The sequence below is a fragment of the Balaenoptera borealis genome (genome assembly GCF_965194805.1).
Source record: "Balaenoptera borealis genome assembly, chromosome: 12".
Lineage (NCBI taxonomy): Eukaryota > Metazoa > Chordata > Mammalia > Artiodactyla > Balaenopteridae > Balaenoptera > Balaenoptera borealis.
The window spans coordinates 69644299-69665014 of record NC_138869.1 but is presented as its reverse complement, the minus strand read 5'-3'; the positions used below and the strand labels follow the sequence as shown (position 1 = coordinate 69665014).

Below are 20716 nucleotides of genomic sequence, written 5' to 3'. Positions count from 1 at the left end.
CTACAGATTCAATGCAATCCCTATCAAACTAGCAATGGCATTTTTTGCAGAACTAGAACAAAAAATCTTAAAATATGTATGGAGACATAAATGACCCTGAATAGCCGAAGCAGTCCTGAGGGAAAAAAACGGAGCTGGAGGAATCAGACTCCCTGACTTCAGACTATACTACAAAGCTACAGTAATCAAGACAATATGGTACTGGCACAAAAACAGAAATATAGATCAATGGAACAGGATAGAAAGCCCAGAGATAAACCCACGCACCTATGGTCAACTAATCTATGACAAAGGAGGCAAGGATATACAATGCAGAAAAGACAGTCTCTTCAATAAGTGGTGCTGGAAAAACTGGACAGCTACATGTAAAAGAATGAAATTGAACATTCCCTAGCACCATACACAAAAATAAACTCAAAATGGATTAGAGACCTAAATGTAAGATCGGACACTATAAAGCTCTTAGAGGAAAACATAGGAAGAACACTCTTTGACATAAATCACAGCAAGATCTTTTTTGATCCACCTCCTAGAGTAATGGAAATAAAAACAAAAATAAACAAATGGGACCTAATGAACCTTAAAAGCTTTTGCACAGCAAAGGAAACCATAAACAAGACGAAAAGACAACCCTCAGAATGGGAGAAAATATTTACATACAAATCAACGGACAAAGGATTAATCTCCAAAATATATAAACAGCTCATGCAGCTCGATATTAAAAAAACAAACAACCCAATCCAAAAATGGGCAAAAGACCTGAATAGACATTTCTCCAAAGAAGACATACAGATGGCCAAGAAGCACATGAAAAGCTGCTCAACATCACTAATTATTAGAGAAATGCACATCAAACTACAATGAGGTATCACCTCATACCAGGTAGAATGGGCTTCATCAGAAAATCTACGAACAACAAATGCTGGAGAGGGTGTGGAGAAAAGGGAACCCTCTTGCACTGTTGGTGAGAATGTAAACTGATACAGCCACTATGGAGCACGGTTTAGAGGTTCCTTAAAAAACTAAAAATAGAATTACCATATGATCCAGCAATCCCACTACTGGGCATATGCCCAGAGAAATCCACAATTTAAAAAGACACATGCACCCCAATGTTCATTGCAGCACTATTTACAATAGCCAGGTCATGGAAGCAACCTAAATGCCCATCGACAGACGAGTGGATAAAGAAGATGTGGCACATATATACAATGGAATATTTCTCAGCCATAAAAAGGAACAAAATTGGGTCATTTGTTGAGACGTGGATGGATGTAGAGACTGTCATACAGAGTGAAATAAGTCAGAAAAAGAAAAACAAATATCGTATATTAACGCATACATGTGGAACCTAGGAAAATGGTACAGATGAACCAGTTTGCAGGGCAAAAATTGAGACACAGATGTAGAGAACAAACGTATGGACACCAAGAGGGGAAAGCAGTGGGGGGGGGGCGGTGCGGGTGGGGGTGTGATGAATTGGGTGATTGAGATTGACACGTATACACTGATGTGTATAAAATTGATGACTAATAAAAAAAAAAAGTGTGAGGATTTGTGTCTGGTGTAGATGCTCAGGTTTCAGTGACTTGTTCTTAGCTAAGTCTGCTCTGATTGTATTCCAGCAGGACCAGGTGCACAATGTAAGATTAAAGGCTGCTGTACATCGGGGGAAAGTATGGGCTTCCTTAGAGCTCGACTGAAAGCGAGACCCTTTTCAAAGCTGTGGACGTTCATCGAAACTACTTTAACAGAGAGAGCTTTGATATTATTTAGTCAATAAGGGAGGCCTCCTAGGTTCCTCAGCCTGTGCTAATCCTTCCTTATCATCAAAGAATTTACTGTCTGATTACATAGATGTGACTAGCTCATAGGAAAGAATGAGACCAGTAAAGATGGAGTATATTGAGTTCCAGTTGAGTTTTAAGTGCTCTTGAGTTTGGAGGAAGGAGAAAACAATGAGGTTTGGAGTAGCCAGGAAAATGATACCTTGGTGAATGATAGATTCAAACTGGGACTTCCCTGGTTGTCCAGTGGTAGAACTCTGCACTTCCACTGCAGGGGGCACAGGTTCGATCCCTCGTCGGGGAACTAAAATCCCACATGACATGCAGTGTGGCCAAGAAAAAAAGAAAGAAAGAAAGAAATGATAGATTCAAACCGAATTGGAGGGAAAAGGAGTCACATGCAAGAAGGAAGACCCAGAGGCATTCACAGGCAGGGTGTGTTCAGGGGACACTGGCCAGCCTGATTGTGGTGAGTGAGGTGTGCTTAAAGAGGGTGGGGTGAATTTTGGAGGAAGACCTTTGAAAGCCAAGCAAAGAAGAGTTCACCTTTAATGTGAGAGGAATCAGAGTGCTAACAATGCTTTTGAGCAGAGGGGTGGCAAGATGAAACCAAATATGGCTGAAGGAAAGACAATTTATTCTCCCTCAATCAGCCATCCATTGGCTGGGGTGGGGGGAGGTGATGCTGTGAATTAATTGTAAGAGAGGTGGAGGAGACAGTGGCATGTAAGGAAAGTGTACAGGAGCTTGAATGGAAATTCTGAGAGGAAGTGGGACCAGCAGCCTCACCCTGTGCCTCAGGACACCCATAGTACAGCACCAATGGCCACATGGCTGGGAACTTGGATAAGTTTTCTCTCCTTTTAGGTGTTCTCCCCAGTGAGACTCTTAGCACTTCTTTCTTCCTTTCTATGAATCTCCTCTACCCTAGGAGATGGCCATGAGAGAGCCTGCATCTCACCTGGATTCTGGCACACTTGCTATTACATGAGATCTTGGGGACTAGAATTTCAAATAGCGAATAACCTTTTCTGAAGTCTTTAATGAAAGGGAAGTCAAACTCAACCAACATCCTTCATCTTCTTATAGGACTTTAAATAATATGTTTTCATTCACAATTATGTTTGAGTTTTATTCTTCCTGGTGATTTTCTTGATTTGTCAGGGGGTAGGTGAAGGCTCTGGGAGTTGCCTTTGGCCATGGGGAGCTTGGGGGGATGGGAGGATGAATGACAGAGGAATAATGGAAGGAGGAGGGAGGATGGAAAGGTGGGTGATGGAGGGAGGAAGAACAGAGGATGGATGCATGGCAAAGGATTGGATGGGTGGTTAGAGGGAGGATGGATGGATAGACGTGAAGGTCCCCAGCAGGACTGTAGAAGTTAGTTAAGAGCAACAGAAAAACTGTTACAGAGGTAAGTATAAAAAGTGCTTTTACAGGGCTTTTAAAACAACAGTTCACCACGCTTATAACTGAGTTAAGCTTTTTTTTTTTTTTTAAATATTTATTTATTTATTTGGTTGTGCTGGGTCTTAGTTGCAGCAGGCGGGCTCCTTAGTTGAGGCATGTGAACGCTTAGTTGCGGCATGCATGTGGGATCTAGTTCCCTGACCAGGGATCGAACCCGGGCCCCCTGCATTGGGAGCACACGGAGTCTAATCCACTGCACCACCAGGGAAGTCCCCTGAGTTAAATAAGCTTTTAAGCACAACTTTGGCACAATCAGAAGGCTGTGAACTGAACCTGCCCCATGAACAGCCTTCATGCATAAAAGTACGTTTATTTTCTTTTCTTTGGCTTGTTCTCATACTTGTCTTCAGCCACTGCATCTTTGAAATTTTGAGGACTGTCACATGACAGTGGCTTGAACACCAGTGTTAAAGCATCTGCAGAAGTTCCCGTCATGATGATCTGGCCCTGATATTCCACCAGCAAGCCTCCTTGTACGGTCAGCATCCATCGAGGGAAGGGCGCTGCTTTGAGTGCTCCTGAGAGAAGAGTCGTCATTGCCCTGCCCATTGCTCCAGTACAGACTTGATTTCTAATTAATGAGAGATGAATGGGTTCAATCAGGGCTTGGTCAGTCTCTGGCCCTTGCCAGCCAAGCCAGCCCCATGAGCAGGGCCTCACCACACCAAGTTTGCAGTACAGGATCAGGACAGAACTTAATACTAAACCCTGTATTCTTCTGTGTTTGCATTTAGTGTACATAAATGATACAAAAGGAGCGGTAGGTGGGCGAAGCGCTGACTGGGACTGGCCCAGGAAATGAGAAAGGAGGAGGAGGGCCCTGGTGGTGTTATCTGATGCTGCCATCAGTATACACCTCGAGAGCATGTTATTTCACAGTCATGCAGCAAACACTCCTCTCTTTTTATTAACCAGCGTGAACCTTTTTATTTATTTAAATCAAATCACAAGTAAAAGCAAAATAAGACAGGTATGTGAAAGTTTTCGTGTTGTGGTGCTTTATCTAAACAGGCTTTCATATAGAAAGAGTACCCTCAAAAGCCCTCGTAAGACATTGTTGTTTCATTAGGAATTTTAGCCTTCCTTTTTTTTTTTCTCCTGGAAGGTTAAACAGAGATGGCTCAGCAGTGCAGAGTATTTCACAGTTCATTCATTTATTTTACTGACACTTGTGTCTTACTATGTGCAAGGTACAAATAACTGGCAGAAACAGGTTCCACTGGACTTTCTTGACAGTCAGTTCAGTGGTTAAGACTCCGCACTTCCAATGCAGGGGGTGCGGGTTCGATCCCTGGTCGGGGAACTAGGATCCCACGTGCCATGTGTGTGGTATGGCCAAAAAAAGAAAAGAAAAGAAAAGAAGAAACAGGTTCCACTGTCGTAAAAGGGCAGCTTTCTCCTCTGATAGCACTGTACTCCCTACTGCTGAACATTGATGAGTAAATGTCTAAAAATATTCTAGCTGAGGGACTTCCCTGGTGGTCCAGTAAGACTCCACGCTCCCAATGCAGGGAGCCCGGGTTCGATCCCTGGTCAGGGAACTAGATCCCACATGCATGCCACAACTAAAGAGTTTGCATGCCAAAACTAAGAAGTCCTCATGCTTCAACTAAAGATCCCTCACGCTGTAATTAAACATGCTGCAACGAAGATCCTGCGTGCTGCAACTAAGACCCAGCACGGCCTAAATAAATAAATAATTTTGGGGGGGGGTAAGTTCTTTAAAAAAATACATTCTATCTGAAACAAAATAGTTTCCTGTTTTTTTTAGTACTCCTTTTTGGAAAAGTTATTTTGATTTCTGTACAATTTTAGGAAGAACCTTTAAGTTATTGTAGGTACCCACTCACATAAGATCAGTGATAACCAAATCACCGGCTGGGAGTGACTCTGCTATTCCACAGGGGCAACTATAAACTATTGTGAAAAACAAATCAAAAAGATAGTTTTTATTTTTAGTTTTGCTTTGAGGACAGGCCCGCAAGTACTGGATCTTAAATTGTCCTTTCAGGAGATTGTGATGAGTGAAACTGAGCTAGCTTGTCTTTTATGTCTATAAGTGTTCTCTTTTAAAAATATTTTAGAAAATTAGCCAAATTATGACTCACAGTAGTTATTCCATTGTGGAAGTGCAGCTCAGGACCTGGCCCAACTACCGTAATCATTCAGCTGGCTTGAGGCCAAGGTCTCTTCCCAGACACCCACGAGTAGGGAGGCCCCTCTGTCTTAGCTGGCAGGTATGGAGCTCCCATGCTTTAAGAGGGCTCGCCTGCCCTGTAGCCAAGTAGAATTTAGGTCCCAGGGCTCACAGCCATGACAGCTGTTCAGTGAAAGCTTAGGGAAGACTGAAGCAAACAGGCAACACCTCAACCCCTGTGGACCTAAAGGCTGTCTCTCCTTCGCCAGGAACACTTTCATGTCCCCTAGCAGATGTGGGGCCACTCCCAAGAAATGTAGCCTTTGAAAAGCCATTTCTGTGCAAGTTGGCCCTGGGGAGCTGCTCTTTAGACCTGGAGTCAGATAGAGGAGTTCTTTTCTTGGCTTGGTCATTTACACCCTCTATTAATATGCATAAATCCGGCCTTGCTGCTAGTCCCTATGTGGTGAGAGGTGAATCCTCATAGAGAAGAGGGTGGTCTTCTGCATCAAACTGAGTTTTGTAATCATGCTGCGATGGCCTCCATTTCTGCTTGTCGGAGTTTAATTCAGGGCTTTGTGTGGTACCATCTGATGCATCCATCCCTTGATCTGTTTTCCTTATTAGTGGCACACCTGTTATAGGAGAGATATCAGGGGTGCCAGGTTAATGAAAATGTTTGGCATTTGCTTTTCTGTGGGTAAAAGTTGAAGAGTTGTTAGGCCCCAGAAGAGAGTGAACACTATCTGTATTGTCAAACCCTACTTTTGGGCTGGTGCTGGAGACATTAGCCACCAGAACCTGTTACACGGGGTCTTGGAACTCCAGTGGAATCTGAAATGTGGATGGGCATCTCGTTTCAAATATACCTTCATCCCACACTTAGGAAAGGCACTTCCTGCTTGGCCTTCTGCCATCGGACGCCCTGGGCAAGCTGTTCTTGGAATCTCCGCCAGGCTTTTCCTCTATAACTGGTGTTGCATTGCCTGTGTTCTATGATCCACTTGTGACACCTATAATCCTGCGTGTGGGGAGTCTAGATGATAAAGTAATTCTGAGATAGAATTGGCTCCCTCTCTCTTCCTTGAAGTGATAGTAATTTATTTGGAGGGGAAGGAAAATAGAGCTTGTTCCTCAAGCCATGTTTCTGTGCCAATTAAACATCAACAACTCCAATATGCCATTCTCTGGATGAAAGGGAATTAGATAGCATTTTTCTTTCCAAAAGGCACAGCACCTCAGTCAGTAAATAGAGGATCAACATTAATTAATTAATTAATCTAAGCTAGTTAAATACTACACTGAATGGTCTAAGGGCCAGGGCGTTCAGGTGGAAATCTGAAAATGCCCATGTCTGTATTGCTCTCTCTGCCAATTGCATGGGGTCCATTTATCTGTAAAATGGGAATGCACGACAGCTCCTTGGCAAAGTCATGAACTCCCTTCTCCAAGCATTCCAGACAAGTCACAAGGCTAGTGCTTGCTTTATAAAGGCCTATGTGAAGTGTGTGGAGCTTTGGTCTGGAAAGCAGTTAAATTTAGGGTGAAGGGGAAAAAAATTTATAGAAAACAAATGCTGTTTGTTCTTCTGTTTTCTTTTCTCTGTGCGTGTTTTTCTGCACAAAGACTTTTGAGCGTTGTATTGGTTCTAAATCGTATGGGAATCTGAGCCTTTGTTGCTCTCCTTGGATTGTTGGGATGAATGAATGTTGGTTGGGAAATACTGAGAGCAGCTTGTTTTAAGCTTCTTTAATTTCCATCTCTGGGGCCTGTGACCTTCCAACCAGGCCCCACAAAATGGAGTCTGAGAGCCCTTAGTTGGTCTGGCCCACACTTGGTTGAGTGGGTGGGTCTGTGACTACTGACATGGTTACAGTCTCAGCTCGCCTGCTGAAGGCATGGTTGACTCAGGGCTGGCAGACGTGACATTTTAACCACCACTGCTTTGCTTACCAGCTCTGTGCTCTTGATCAGGTTACCTCACCTCTCTGAGCTTGGAGAGCATACTTGTTTCAGTTTATCTTTGTGAGAATTAAAGAGAACATGTTCAAGTGCTCCAGCAGCACCCGGCAGCACGTAGTTGATGCTCTTTCAGTGTTGGCCTGCCTGTCTCCCATATTCACCTCTTCAGCGATACCACCAAGCAGCTTGAGGCCTATTTCTGGTCTCCTGAGGCTTTTTATGGAGGGAGAAAAAAAAAGACAAAAGCAATTTCAGTGCTTTCCACTGAAAAAAACTGGGAACTTTAATCTCATGTTCCCTATTTTTGGCAGCTTTGACCTCTGGTCTAAATAAGCATGACCAAAGGGCATTTTTTTCTTAGAACACTATTTTTGAACCTCCTGAGCTAGGTACTTTATGTCAGCTCCTAGAACCTTAAATCTAGAAGTTTTAAGGAGGAATCTGAGATCCTATGAGGGGAAGGGACTTTATTCATGGTCATTTGGTGTGCTAGTGCAAAGCGGGGATCAGAACCCAGATCTCCTTCTCCCACTTCCGCGTGACCTGCAGCCCATTGCAGTGAAAACTGTGAAGGTTGTGCATCTCTAGCTGACCACTCCCAGGGAGCCCAGCCTCTCCTGGGACCTGGGAGGCTGTGACCAGATGGATGGCATGACACAGACACTTGTGTCCCCAGGCCTAAGCGGCTGTTTAAAAACTTGGTTTGGAAGGGCCAATATTCTTGTGACTTCGAAGGGTCTGGCACTCCAGGTAGTAGTCTGAGAAATACCTGTTCTCTTTCAATTATTAATTCAACAATACTTACCGGGTGCCTGCTGAGGGACAGGTGCCATGCTAAGTGCTAGAGAGATGGCAGCAAACAAAGTCATACTGGAAAGGGATTCTAATCATTGACAACCCTGCAACCAAGCACTTACATTTCTTTTCAAAGAAACGTGTCATTTTTAAAAGATAATCAAATTCTGACTGTTCACATCTTACCAAGCTAATGGAAAATGTCATCTCAATCATTCTTGTGCCTCCTCACCCCAGTTGTGCCTAGATTCAGGATTCTTACTTAACATAGTTGTCAAGCATCGGGAAACCCCTCTGGTCATTTGTCGTGATTATGGCTGTGCCACCTGCTCTTTGTACCCATTTGGTCCCCTTGGTCCAAGGGCCCTCTGCTTCTGGGCCAGTTTGGGGTGTAGGACCTTTAGTGAGGCTGGTTACCAGTTACCTTTGCCCTCCCAGGTCTTGGCATTGACCGGGTCTTTTCAAGGAGCACACTCCACAGAGGTGTGAAGGTGGAGGGAGGCACAAGACATCCTCCAGCAAGTTTGTGTGGCCGCTTTTGGTGTTGGCACATCTTGGTGTCTCATTCTTAACATAAGGGAAAAGTGAGCCTATGATGCCTTCTCCACCAGCCAAGCAGCATAGAAAACGCCTTTGGGAATTTGGAGTAAACCTTATCATCATGTGGCAAGGGAGAGGCAATGTGAAGAGAGCAAAGATCAGACTTGGGTTTGAATCTTGGCTCTGCCTTTTACTACCCATGTGACTTTGAGCAAGTCTCCTTATGTCTGCAGTCAGATGGGCATCAGTCAAATGAGTGTAATAATTCACCTAAAGACAGTGTATGCAAACCCCCTGCTGCCATGTCTGTACTAGGTGCCCGGTGGACAGTTGCTTTTTCTGCTCCAGTGTGTGTGTTGTTGATATAAGTGTCATCAGCCAGCAGTAGCCTGCACCTGAGGTTAAGGTGCAGAAAGTGGTGTCCAAGGATCTTTAGCAGAGAGGTTAAGATGTTGTCAAGGAGGGAAGGCTTTGTGACCTGGGTGGAGGAAAATTGGCACCAGTTGATCTAGAATTTGAAAGATGAAGAATCTCTCCACCAGCCTCCCCTCTCTTGGATGGTGTGTTTGCAGGAGAACACTTAGCAAAAACTTGAAATGTGCTGATATGTGGCCTTCTGAAGATTTGCATGGCAAGGACAACCCTCAAGTCTTGTTTGTGCCTTGGAGCTTCCTTCTGGCTCACTGGGAACCGTAGATTCTTTTACTTGGTTTGGTTGTCACATTGTACCTGCTGTGTCTGCCACCACTGACTGTGTTCACTCTCTTCCAGGGGCTCCACGGGCCTTACCCCTTCGGCCAGTCTTAAACGGGTGTCAGCAAGAAGAAAAATTAACAAAAGACAGAAGGCTTGACTCTGGGGGGGAGGGCAAGGGGTTCCTCTGGATTGCAGACCACATCGCACGGACCCCTGGCTCTGACCCCCATCCTGGAAGAAGAGGAAGAATCAGAAAGACTAGTTTTGAATAAAACTCAGTGTGCGTGTGTGAATGCCGAATCGCAGGAGTGGTGTTGAGGCTACCAAGAAGAAATCCATGCAGCCAGTTTGGGTTTTGTTTATTAGGCGTCAATCTAACAAGTCATTAGGTCGCTCGGGAAGGAAAAAAATGTTTAAAATGGGGGAAAAAAGCCATCTTTTTAAACAAAAATTATTTTGCCTACAGACAGGTTGTAGTTTTGAGCACATGTTAATTTTTTCCCCTTTCCCCACTTTTTTTTTTTTTTTTTTAGATAAGGGATAACATGCTGTTTATAGAATGCTTGTTGCTCTGGAAGCAATTCAGGTTCAAAACTGGCATGGCCTGCTTGGGGACTCTGCGGGTCAGTGCTATAGGAGGACACCTGCCGTGCCACCTGACTCCACGAGTCTCCAACCCCATTTGTTTTTAATGGCATCAGCCCATGAGTTATCACGCTTTTCCTCTTCTTTTCTCTTTAATCTTCTGTTGATTTACACCTTTGACATTTGTATTTGTCAACCCTGTGGCTTGTTACCGTCAGAACCTCTCTGAAGACCAAACTTCCCTGTGTGGCCAGCAGAGGAAGCCTTGAAGACAGATCTCGGGTGACGTGGGAGTTTGTGAGGCTGAGAGGTGTCCTCCTGCACACACTTGTAACAATTCGAATTGCTTTCCTTCCTTGTTTCTCTTGGCGGAGAGAAATGCCATCACGCTTACTGCTCTCTTGGATTCTTGGTACACAGCGGCTCCCCATTCACTCTGGGAACGCTGCCTCTGTGCTGCGTATATGTGTGTGCTGCGTGCACACACACACACGGGTGTTGGTGCAGCTCACCAGCGAGTGTGCAGCAGCCGAATGTGAAGGTGTCCCCTGCTTCTCTGTTGTCACACAACTCCCTTCCCTGTGTTTCTCTCCAGTTGTCCTTTGGGGTGTTTTTGCAGCCTGTTAGTGGAGCTGAGCTGTTAAGGTATGAAAATGGAGCCCCAGATGGGGAATTTGCCATGGGGAAGGGCCACACTTACTGACTGAGTGATCTTGGAGACCACATTTTGCTGGGAATGAAAGGACCCCCGCCCTGAGCAGGATGCTTAGTTATTGGGAGGTGGCGGGCAAGGGACAGCCCAGCCGGAGCACAGGTTGATTGGCTGGCTGCTCACTGGGACAGGTGGCCCCACTGGCATCCTGTGGATTCCAAGCAGGTTGAGATGTGGATATCTCCATGGGAAGCTTAAACCAGGCCAGAACAGCTGTCTGCCAAAGATACAAGAATATGCAAAGTCCCTCTTCTCTTCTCACCCCCTCCTTCCCTCGAGTCTTGGTTTGTTTGATAGCCGGGGATATGGATCTAGGGTGCGGTTGCTGGGTCACCTGCCTGTTACCACACCCCCACCCACCCCGGGGGTGTGACACAGCAGGGAGTCCAGGTCGATGATTGGCTGCAAGGGGTCATATAGCCTGGGTGTGGGTGAGGGTCTGCCTGCCTGTCTGTCTCTGTCTGGGTGTCTGAGTTCCGAAAACGTGTGTTGTTTGTTCCTCCTCATCCTCTTCTGAGACTGTTGTGTTTTTCAAGCTTGACTGTGAGAGAAAAGCTTGTATGAAATTCCCCCTTTGCCTCCCCACCTCCCCCCAAATAAAAGGGGGAGTAACCATTGGTCCACTGGAGAAGCCCCAGGGGAGGGTGGAGCCTGCCTGCTGAAAGGGCAGTGCAGCTGGGTCAGGGGCTGGACTGGAGCTCACACTGGAGCACCTGCTTTCTATGCACACAAAGAGCACCCCATTCCCAGCAGAGCAGGGGTGCCCAGGCCACCACAGGTCCAAGCCAGGGGCTCACGATGGCTTTTTGTTTGAGGGCCCTATGGGGCCCAGACTGCCGCCACTGTTGGTGCCAACCTCCTGGGACACCGCCACCCTGGAGCCCACACATGCCCAGCCGTTCTACTCACTTGATAGCCCTCAAAGCATCACATCTCCAGCTGCCCCCGCAGGATCATGGGAGGCTTTACGTCCCCTGGTCTCCTGGCTTCCTCATCTGCCCCACACTAGGTGCCCCTTCCCCTTTTCTCAGGAGGGGGTGCCTGCCGTTATTCAGCAGTGGCTTCATAGATCACCGTCAGTGGGTCTGGCCCTGCCAGAGGGATCCTGCTCCTCCTCTTGCTTTTAGGCAGTCTCACCTGGCAAGGTAGTTGTCCCAAGCACGTTGGCTTCCCTCCCAAGAACAAACCATTTCTGTACACATCTTTGGAGAGGTGAGCTCCTTGCAGAGGCCAGAGCGAGCGAGCGCAAGCCATGGAGTAGGGGCGGAAGGAGTCCATGGTTCCCCCAAGACCTGGAGGCTGTTGGTACCATTCATCCTGCCTCTTCTCGCTGGTTTGGGTTCTGAGCAAGTCCTTAGAGCCCCTCTTTTCCACTGCCTAGTGGGGCTGCAAAGGCTACCCTCTCAGCGCCAGTAGTCTCAGTTCCTCTTGGACTCTTTACCAAATGACAGGCTGCCTCTGGGCAGGACCACCAGTGTCTGGCACCCGCAAGGTGAGGCAGGCACCATCCTTAAGGACCTGAGGCCAGCGGGGGAGGCAGAGGGGCTCAGGCTTGGGAGGAATCTGTCTGTGTTCACAGAATGAGGTGTGTGTGGATGTGTGTGCACGCGTGCATGCGTTTTTTCTTTTTTCCCATGGGGACAGTTGAATTTGGGGCATTTTTCTACAAGAAACAGCCTTCTCTTCCCCCAGCAAGGACTGGCTGTTACCTAAAGTTCATCAAAGGCACTTCCAGCCAGGAGAGAACCTCACCAAGACAGCTGCTGTGGCCCAAGGATGGCCAAGGTGGGAAGTGGGCATAAGAATAAACACCTCCCCAAATTCAATGTGAGCCCCAGCGGGAGAGGGTGGTGGGGTTGCCAGGGCCCAGAACTGCAAGCTGATTCCCCACCCCACCCTGCCTCGCCTTTTCTTTGTTTCCTCGTGTGAATGCTGGAGCAGCAGTAGCTGCCTCCTCCACCTGGACAGTGGTGTGCAGCAAGCAAGCTGGGTGGGTGTTTGTGGTGGGGCCTTATGGTGCCTGGGAGGAGATGAAGATGAGGAGGTTTTTCCTTACTGTATAAATGAATATTTGTATGATTAAATTAACACACACCAAAAAAAACCCTGTTTTCATGTGTGTCAGTGAGTTTATTGCTCCCTGAAGCCCCTGTGTACCTGCTTCGCCCCCCCAGTGGCTCTGTGATATGTGCTTTTTGGTCTCTATGTCTCTCCTTCTTGCATATGGGAAAACTGAGACCCTGCGGTTCATTATATGTTTGTGAAATCAGTCCTGGGATTATAATTAGATCTGCTGCTGTTCCTGGTTTCCAGTGGCCAGAAAGGTTAAAACTCTTCCCAGTGGCCTCCTCAGGGTACCTACCATGCATCAGTTGAGCACTACTCTATCCCCAGTACATAAGATGTACCGGCCAAGTTAGTGTGTATCAGCCAGCAGGCATTGTGTGGGCACTTACTGTGTGTCAGGCATGGCGCACAGGTGTGAATGCAGGAATTGCACAGGAAGAATGCAGAGCACCATGGGCATCTTCCTACTGGGGAAACAGACAAGGCCGAGTTGGGGAGTCCTCAGACCCAGCTGGGACTAGATTTAGAAGAGGAAATGCATCTTTCTTTAGTGGTTCTGCTGGACTACGGATTAGGTACCTTTTTGCAGATTGGTCTGGGAGCCCGAGAGCCAAATAGGGACCATACTCCAGGCAGTTGACAAGCTAACTTGGATCCTACCCCCACATAGTTATGTGAGACAGGCCTATGACCTTGGCCTCCGGAGATGGGGAGGTGGGTTACGCAGTGGTCCATAGCATGAAAGAAACTTAATTGACAAATACATCAGCAAATTGTGGGTTCACTGTATTCATCCCTTCATGTCTGTAAGAACTCAGAACTCAACTGTGTCCTCAGTCACATCATCACCCTTTCTGTGTTGAAGGGAAAGTGAGATCACAGGGGGAAGGGAGTTGCTTGTCTTACAGGCTTGGACCCATGGCATCAGTTCCCAGATGCTGGTATTGTTTTCACGTAATTGCAGACTCCCAAATTGGGTCTTCACCCTGACTGGCAGAGCTGTGTGTTCTAAATGATGGTGGCCCTGGCACTGAGCCAGGGGGTCTAAGGTGTGGGAATTGGGGGGAGAGGATTCTCCGGCCGTCTCTCTGCAGGCAGCTCAGTGAGGGAACCTGTGGCCACAGATTGCACAAGACAGACGGAAGCACCGCAGAAAAACTGGTCTCTGCCTCAAGGCCCCAGGGTCTCTATGTAGCCTGACACAGAGCCCAGTGCAAGGGAGCCTGGGAGACTGGCCCAGAGACCCCTGGGCTGAGCACCCTCGCTTCTGCCCCCAGTGCTGTTACAGTGCATCTGCATCCTGCGTCCTTCCAGATGTCCACGGCTATTTGTTTTCTGCAGAAGCGGGGCCCCCACCCTGTCACCTGGGTCTTCTGGCAGCTCAGACCCACTCCCAGGCCTTCCCCAGGGCCCCCACTGTTGGACAGTTATTTGCTTGGCAGAATGTGTTTGTCTTTGGGGCTGTTACCTGCCAAGAAGTCACCAGGCCCTGGGAGAAAGGAGCAGATTTGATGGTAGCTTCTGGCCTGAGCCATTCCCACGGGGGCTAGGTGACAGGGAGGGGGCTCTCAGCTGAGCTTCTGTCTGGGGGCGGGGGTGGGGGTGGGGAGACAGTTGCAGTGGTCTGGGCCCAGCCCTCCAGGCAGAGCAAACAGGTCCTCTCGGCCACCTCCCTGCCCCAGCTCAGGTTGTACTGGGTGCCTCCCACCCTGTTCTTGGGAAGGCCTCTCCCTCACCTGCTTGCTGTGACCTGGCCACTTTCCCAGACGCCACCTGGTGTCCAGCCCTGTCTGGCGGCCAAGAGAACAGGCACCAAGGGCACTCGTGGCAGCCCTTTATTTCAAAAATGGGAATGGAGCAGGTGAGGCTGCTTGAGACATGAGAGGGTGTGTGAGTTTGGGAGTCAGGGTGTCCAGAGAATGGATTCTGACAGGCTAGCATGACTGCCCGATGGGTCTCAGATGGCTCCTCTATAAAATGGAGATGCACTGGTTTAGAAACCAGGACTTGGGTGGAACTCACAGTTTTTTTTTAAGTATCCTTTTTAGCCCTTTGTTCTAAGATGCTGTCTGTGGTCTGGGGCAGTGCTTCTCAAACTTGAATGTGTTAAAATGCAAATTCTGATTTAGTAGATCCTGGGAAAAAGGGCAAGATTCTGCATTTCTAACAAACTCCCAAGTGAGTGGGCACTGCTGGTCCTCAGACCACACTTTGCCTGAGGATAGTAGGGGGTGGTCTGAAGGGGTTCACTGCCCCCACAGCCACCCGGTCTATGAGACTGAGCCGTATCTAGCCAGGGCTGTGTTGGCCAGGCCCACTAGAATTTGAGGGAGCTGAAGTCATTTAGAACAGTAATGTTCCAACTGGGCTATGGTTCCCCAGCATTTCCCAGGGTTTATCCAAGGCTGTGATTTCTGGCTTAAATATTATTTCTAGTGTGCTGCTTTTCCATCACAAACAACAAATGTCTGAGTGTCCACTATAATTATGGTAATATTGGCTGACCAACTCCTATTAAACTGTTTATATGAATGACTTTATTTAATCCTCACAACCATCCAAAGTTGAGAGCAGGCTGGCCTGGTGTTCAGTTTGTGAACAAGTAACTCTGAAGTGTCAGGACTCCCATGGAAATGGAAGTGCAGGCTGGGAATATGCAGTAAGCAACCTTGACTTAGTCCGGGGGTGTATGGGGGGCTTCTCTGAGCAAGCTGAGACCTGAAGGATGGAGAGATGGCTGGTAGGATACACAGTCTGCAGTTCAGTGGGGAGGTTGGGGCAGGAGACACGGTGTGGGAGTCATTAGAGATCAGATGGAATTTAAAGCCTCAGAACAAGATGAGATCATCGAAGGAGGGACAGCGGGCTTGACCCCACGTGTCACACGCTCCCTCAAATTCTGCTGGTTGCCCCAGCTCCCTCTGCGATGATCTGTGACCAAGAAGACCCCCGCCTCAGACTCAGCATTCTCATGGCTGCAGTGCACCTCTCTCCTGTCCAATCCCCGTCCTGTCCCTGTACCCTTGTGTCCCAGCTCTCTCACTGCAGGGCACTCCTACAGATGGTTATATAGTAGACAAGGGACTAGGTGCACCCAGGGATGGCCCCCACCTGGGAACCAGGTGGGGGGTGCCTGGAGGAGTGAGGCTGGAGCCCCGGTAGCTTGTAGCTTAATTCCTGTGGTCCTGTCCTCCCAAGGACAGTCCAGGCCCCTGGAGCCAATTTCTAGGGAGTTCCTCCTGCTGGGCTGTGGGAAAGGGAGAAGTCTGAGGGAAGAGGGGGTGCTGTATCTGGTTGGGGGCCCAAGGAGCAAGGCCCTGTGGCCCATGCTTACCTGCATCAATCCCCCAGCCCTGGTCAGCAACCAAGACACCCCAGATCCCTGACAGGCTGGGCTGTCATTGCTTGAGGCCTCTGAGCAACCAAGGCCCCCACACATAGAGGGCAGTGGGACAGCAAGGGCCAAGGGGCGACTGTGGCCAAGCTGTGAGGGATGTCTTCTCAGGGTATGGCTGCCCTGAGCTGCGTTGTAGGTGGGAAGGGGGAAGTGTGGAGGGCAGGAGTAGTCCCTTAGGGATGCTGGGAGTGTGGCCACCTCAGAGCTGGTGCAGGTGGGCCCGTGGCCAGCAGAGGGCCCCATGTGGCCCAGGCCTTGTCTGGAAAGGATGGACACTGCCCTGGCCGGCTCCCCTGCCAGTATGTTTTCCAAATCCCCACGGCTCCAGGGCGAGTGTTGCCTCTGCTCTCCGCTCCAGGTAGGCGAGCTTGGGTTTGAATCTAGGCCCTGCTGTTTGCTGTGTGGCTGTTCAATTTATGTCAACCTTCAGAACCTCAGTGTCCCAATCTGTAAATGAGGACAGTTCCTTTTTCCGGAGATGGTCATGAGAATTAAAACCCTTCCTAAAAGTTTAGCATCATATACCCGGCACAGGTAAGTGTCCAGTATGTGGTGACCATTGTTATATTTTTGTGACCCTCCAGATGTGGGAAGTCTGCGCTCCCGAGGAGAGGGAACTGGGGCACTGGGCATTTGGGAGGCAGAGTCCAAGAAATCCATAGCCTGCTCAGGAGTCTCTCCCTGGACCACAGCCCTTATTTCCAGCAAATCCTTGCCCTGAGGGTATTTCTTGGTCTGGGGTGGGAGTTGGGGTGCAGGAAAGGACCATTCTGGAAGAGAGTCTAGTTTCCTCTAAGAAGAGGCTCTAGGGGGAGGAGGCGGTCCTCAGTGACTGCGTGCAGTAGGCTCTCGATACGCATTTGTTGAGTGAAGAAATGAACAAGTGTGTTGGAGAGACTGCCTTGTACTGGACTGGCCTGACTTCTGGAGGTGGACACCGCCCAGACCAGACCCCAGACAGTGCAGGGCCTCCTGGAGAGGGGTCGGTGAGTCACAGGTGTGCTGGAGGTTGACAATGACAGCCCAGAAACCTATTCCTGGGAACTGGTTTGGCCGCTGTGGTTTACCACTTCCGAGGGCAGAGCACTGTGGCTGACACATTTGCTTCCAGGTGCCTGCAGGGACCCGTATCAGTACCAGAGCCAGGGACGCAGGCCAGACCACAGGTGGGCACCAAGGTGGCATTTGCATCCCATCCTCACGGCATTTACTGGCGTCAACGGCACCCGGATCCTCTGAGCACCTCCAGCTCTTGCCTTCATGCTATTGTCTTCACTTACCTCTTTCTTCCCCCACATCCTGGCTTCCTGGTAGTTGAGCACACTTTAACCAGGAGCCAAGAGGGTGTAGGCTTGGGGCTGGGGGTCCCACAGAGAGCTGGTGGGTTTGGGGCAGTTGTTACCAAGATGGGTCAGGAAGGCTATCTGTGTGTGTGTGGAGCCCCTGCCAAGCCCCTCGATGTGGGTCATCCAGGGCTGATGAAAACGCACGTCCCTGTGCGGGAGATAGGACCTAGGAGATGGGAAAAGTGAGCACCGGTGGGGAACTGGGTAGGCTGAGCGTCCTGTGAGTGGGGCCCATGCAGGAGGGTCTGACAAAGCCAGGCCTCCCTCCAGCGCCTTGGGTTGGGGACAGTGACCATTCAGTGAATCCCCAAACATGAGACCAGAAAGGGCCTTAGAGCCCAGCCAGAAAGGGCACTGCCTTCCCCAGAGTCCCACAGCCAGTGTCGGCCGCACCCAGCCCAGGCTCTCTCCAGGATGCCGGAGCCAGCAGGGAGAGCCAAGGTCCCCCAGAGAAGAGAAAGAATCAGTGGTTGGGAAACAAGAAACAACTCCAGCTGGCTCTGATCCCCAAGCCAGGCAGCCAGGCTTGCAGGGGTCCAGTGGGGTCCAATCATAGTGGTGGTGGTTGGGCCCCAGGGGAGGCAGCTTGGCTCTGGGGACTCGTTTGCATGGAGTGAAGTGGAATTTGCATCTTTGAGAAGTTACAGCTGTGGGAAGGGAATGGGCGGTGGGAGCTGTTAGGCAGGCCTTCCATCTCCTGCCTCCCTCTGGATGGGGTGGGTGTGGGACATCAGGCCCTGTGCCAGCCAGCCCCCACCTTACCTGGTGTGAGGAGCACAGCTGAGTCCCAGTGCCCTTGGCTCAGCATTCAGGCTCTGTTCCGTGTAGAAGAACACACGGCTTAAGAGAAACAGAGGCGTCTCCATAGCTGCATATGCATGCACACATGTGCATGTGATCCAACATACATGTGCAGTACTGTGCACCACTTACACGCAGGAACATGTTCACAAAACACACGTGCATCCACATACTACACAGGTGCCCACTCATGACCCTAGTTCATACACAGACGCACCAGCACACCCTGGGAGTCACGTAATCTCACACCAGCATGTGCCCACACAAAAGTTCACACCCATTTCCCACGTTCATACTCAATAATAGTGGGTATTTTTTTTACTAGTTTTCCCTGTAAATCAGGCATATTTGAAATTCTATTCCGTCCTCACAACAACTTTCTGAAGTAAGTACTATTTTTTCTTTGTTATTAATGTATACTTTACACACAGTTAAGAACACAAAACTTGCAGGTTCGCTTGATGAACTCTTTTTTTTAAATAAATTTATTTATGTATTTTTTGTTTATTTATTTATTTTTGGCTGCGTTGGGTCTTCGTTGCTGCACGTGGGCTTTCTTTAGTTGCGTCGAGCAGGGGCTGCTCTTCGTTGCAGTGTGCGGGCTTCTCATTGCAGTGGCTTCTCTTGTTGCAGAGCATGGGCTCTAGGCACACGGGCTTCAGTAGTTGTGGCATGCAGGCTCAGTAGTTGTGGCTCACGGGCTCTAGAGCGCAGGCTCAGTACTGGTGGCGCATGGGCTTCGTTGCTCCGTGGCATGTGGGATCTTCCCGGACCAGGGCTCGAACCCGTGTCCCCTGCATTGGCAGGCAGGTTCTTAACCACTGCACCACCAGGGAAGTCCAATGAACTCTTTCTTAAGCACATGATGCATAACCATCATCCAGGTCAAGATCTAGAACATGTCCACTGCCCCAGCAGGCCTTGTCCATCAACAGCCCACACAAGAGGAGCCAATGCCCTGTTAAGGCAAGCGCCATTGTTATTCCCATTTAAGAGATGAGAAAACTGAGGCTCAGACCCATGGTAACATACTAAACAGTGGCCAGGCTGCAGGCTCTCTGACTCTAGACTACCACACCACTTAGATAGCCGTTCTTATCCACGTGCACACCCTCCACTAATAGAGGGACATGATCACAAAAGGGGTGGAAGGGCCTGTCTTGTTTTTTCCATGTGGAAAGCAGCAGAGACAATGTAAGCTTTGTTTTCGATCTGCCCTTAAAAGGGCATGACTTGGCTCACGAAGGATAGAAGGATCCGTGAACTCGGTGAGCTCAAGGGCTGCAGCTCCTGCCCTGGGGCACAGTGTATCCATGGGGCAGGGGACGCATTTGAGGACACTTCTGCACTAGAAGAAGCCATTCAAGACATTTTCTTCGTGCCCTCCATCAGCAGAAGCACTCTTGGCAAAGCTTGACATTCATTCATTCATTCATTCTGTTAATAGATACACAGTGAGCACTTACCTACCTTGTGCCCAGCCCTGTCCTAGGTGCTGAGGATGCAGCAGTGAAACAGACACAAAATATCCCTGCATCATGGAGCTGACATACAGTGAAATATATGGTATTTTGGGTAACGAAAAGGGAGAAACACAAGAGGATAGGGCAGAGAAGGGGGAGTTCAACTTTAAATAGGTCAGGGCAGTCCCCACTGAGAAGGTGATGTTTGAAGAAGGATGTAAAGCAGCTGAGGGAGTGATCGTTGTGGATATCTGGAAGAGCATTCCAGGCAAAGAGAATGGCCAAAACAGCACAAAGACAGCACCCATTGTGTTTGGATGCCAATTATGGGTTATGTGAATTGCAGACTCTGGCATCTGCTCCCCTCCCCAACTCGTGCTGTGTGACTTTGGTGGATTCACCCTTCCTCTCTGGGAAGAGAGGAAGATAATGAGCTTTCCTGTCCACCTGAGCACTCTTGTCCTCAAGGACCTGCCCTAACCAGTGGAGGAGCATCTGTGGTCACCCAAGTTATGGTCACGGGGCCTGGCAGAGTTCCACAGCAGTGCCTCTGGCCTGGCCACCCTCACTCCAGGGCTGGCCATAGACTCAGTCCAGGGCCCTGACTCCTCTAGATGCAGTGGCCGGGGGTGGCAGTAGGGGAGGCCCTGGCATAGTTCCTGGATATTAGAGCATTTTCAAATATTGACTATGTGTATTTGGGAGAATGGGATGGCGTTACTGGGGATTTGTAGGTGCCTTGGGTGTCATATGTTTATCTGCATATTTACTGTTGAGGGGAACAGTGGATGAGTCTAGGGTCCCTTCAGACTCCACCTTCACTGCACACTCCAGGCCTGGCTTATCTCTGAAGGACCTCTCTCCTGGGGACCCCCTGACCTCCTCCCAGGGTTGGCTTCACATCTAGGCCCTGTTCCCCTTCCCTTCAACCCCTTAGCTTCTCAAAAGCCTCCTTAAG

General features: G+C 49.0%; 1 protein-coding gene across 6 annotated transcripts in view; it reads left to right on the top strand.

Annotated features, from left to right (window-relative positions):
- ILRUN (inflammation and lipid regulator with UBA-like and NBR1-like domains) overlaps positions 1-20716 on the top strand; it is a 256018-nt gene that overhangs the window by 102254 nt on the left and 133048 nt on the right. For 3 of the 6 annotated variants that reach the window (XM_082345146.1, XM_082345147.1, XM_082345144.1), the window contains one exon: positions 9463-12788. The exons of the other annotated variants lie outside the window; for them this stretch is intronic. In XM_082345146.1, coding sequence (XP_082201272.1) covers positions 9463-9498 — 36 coding nt within the window. In that variant the 3' untranslated portion in view covers positions 9499-12788. Of the gene's footprint in view, positions 1-9462; positions 12789-20716 lie in introns of those variants that run through there. 6 annotated transcript variants of the gene reach the window in all.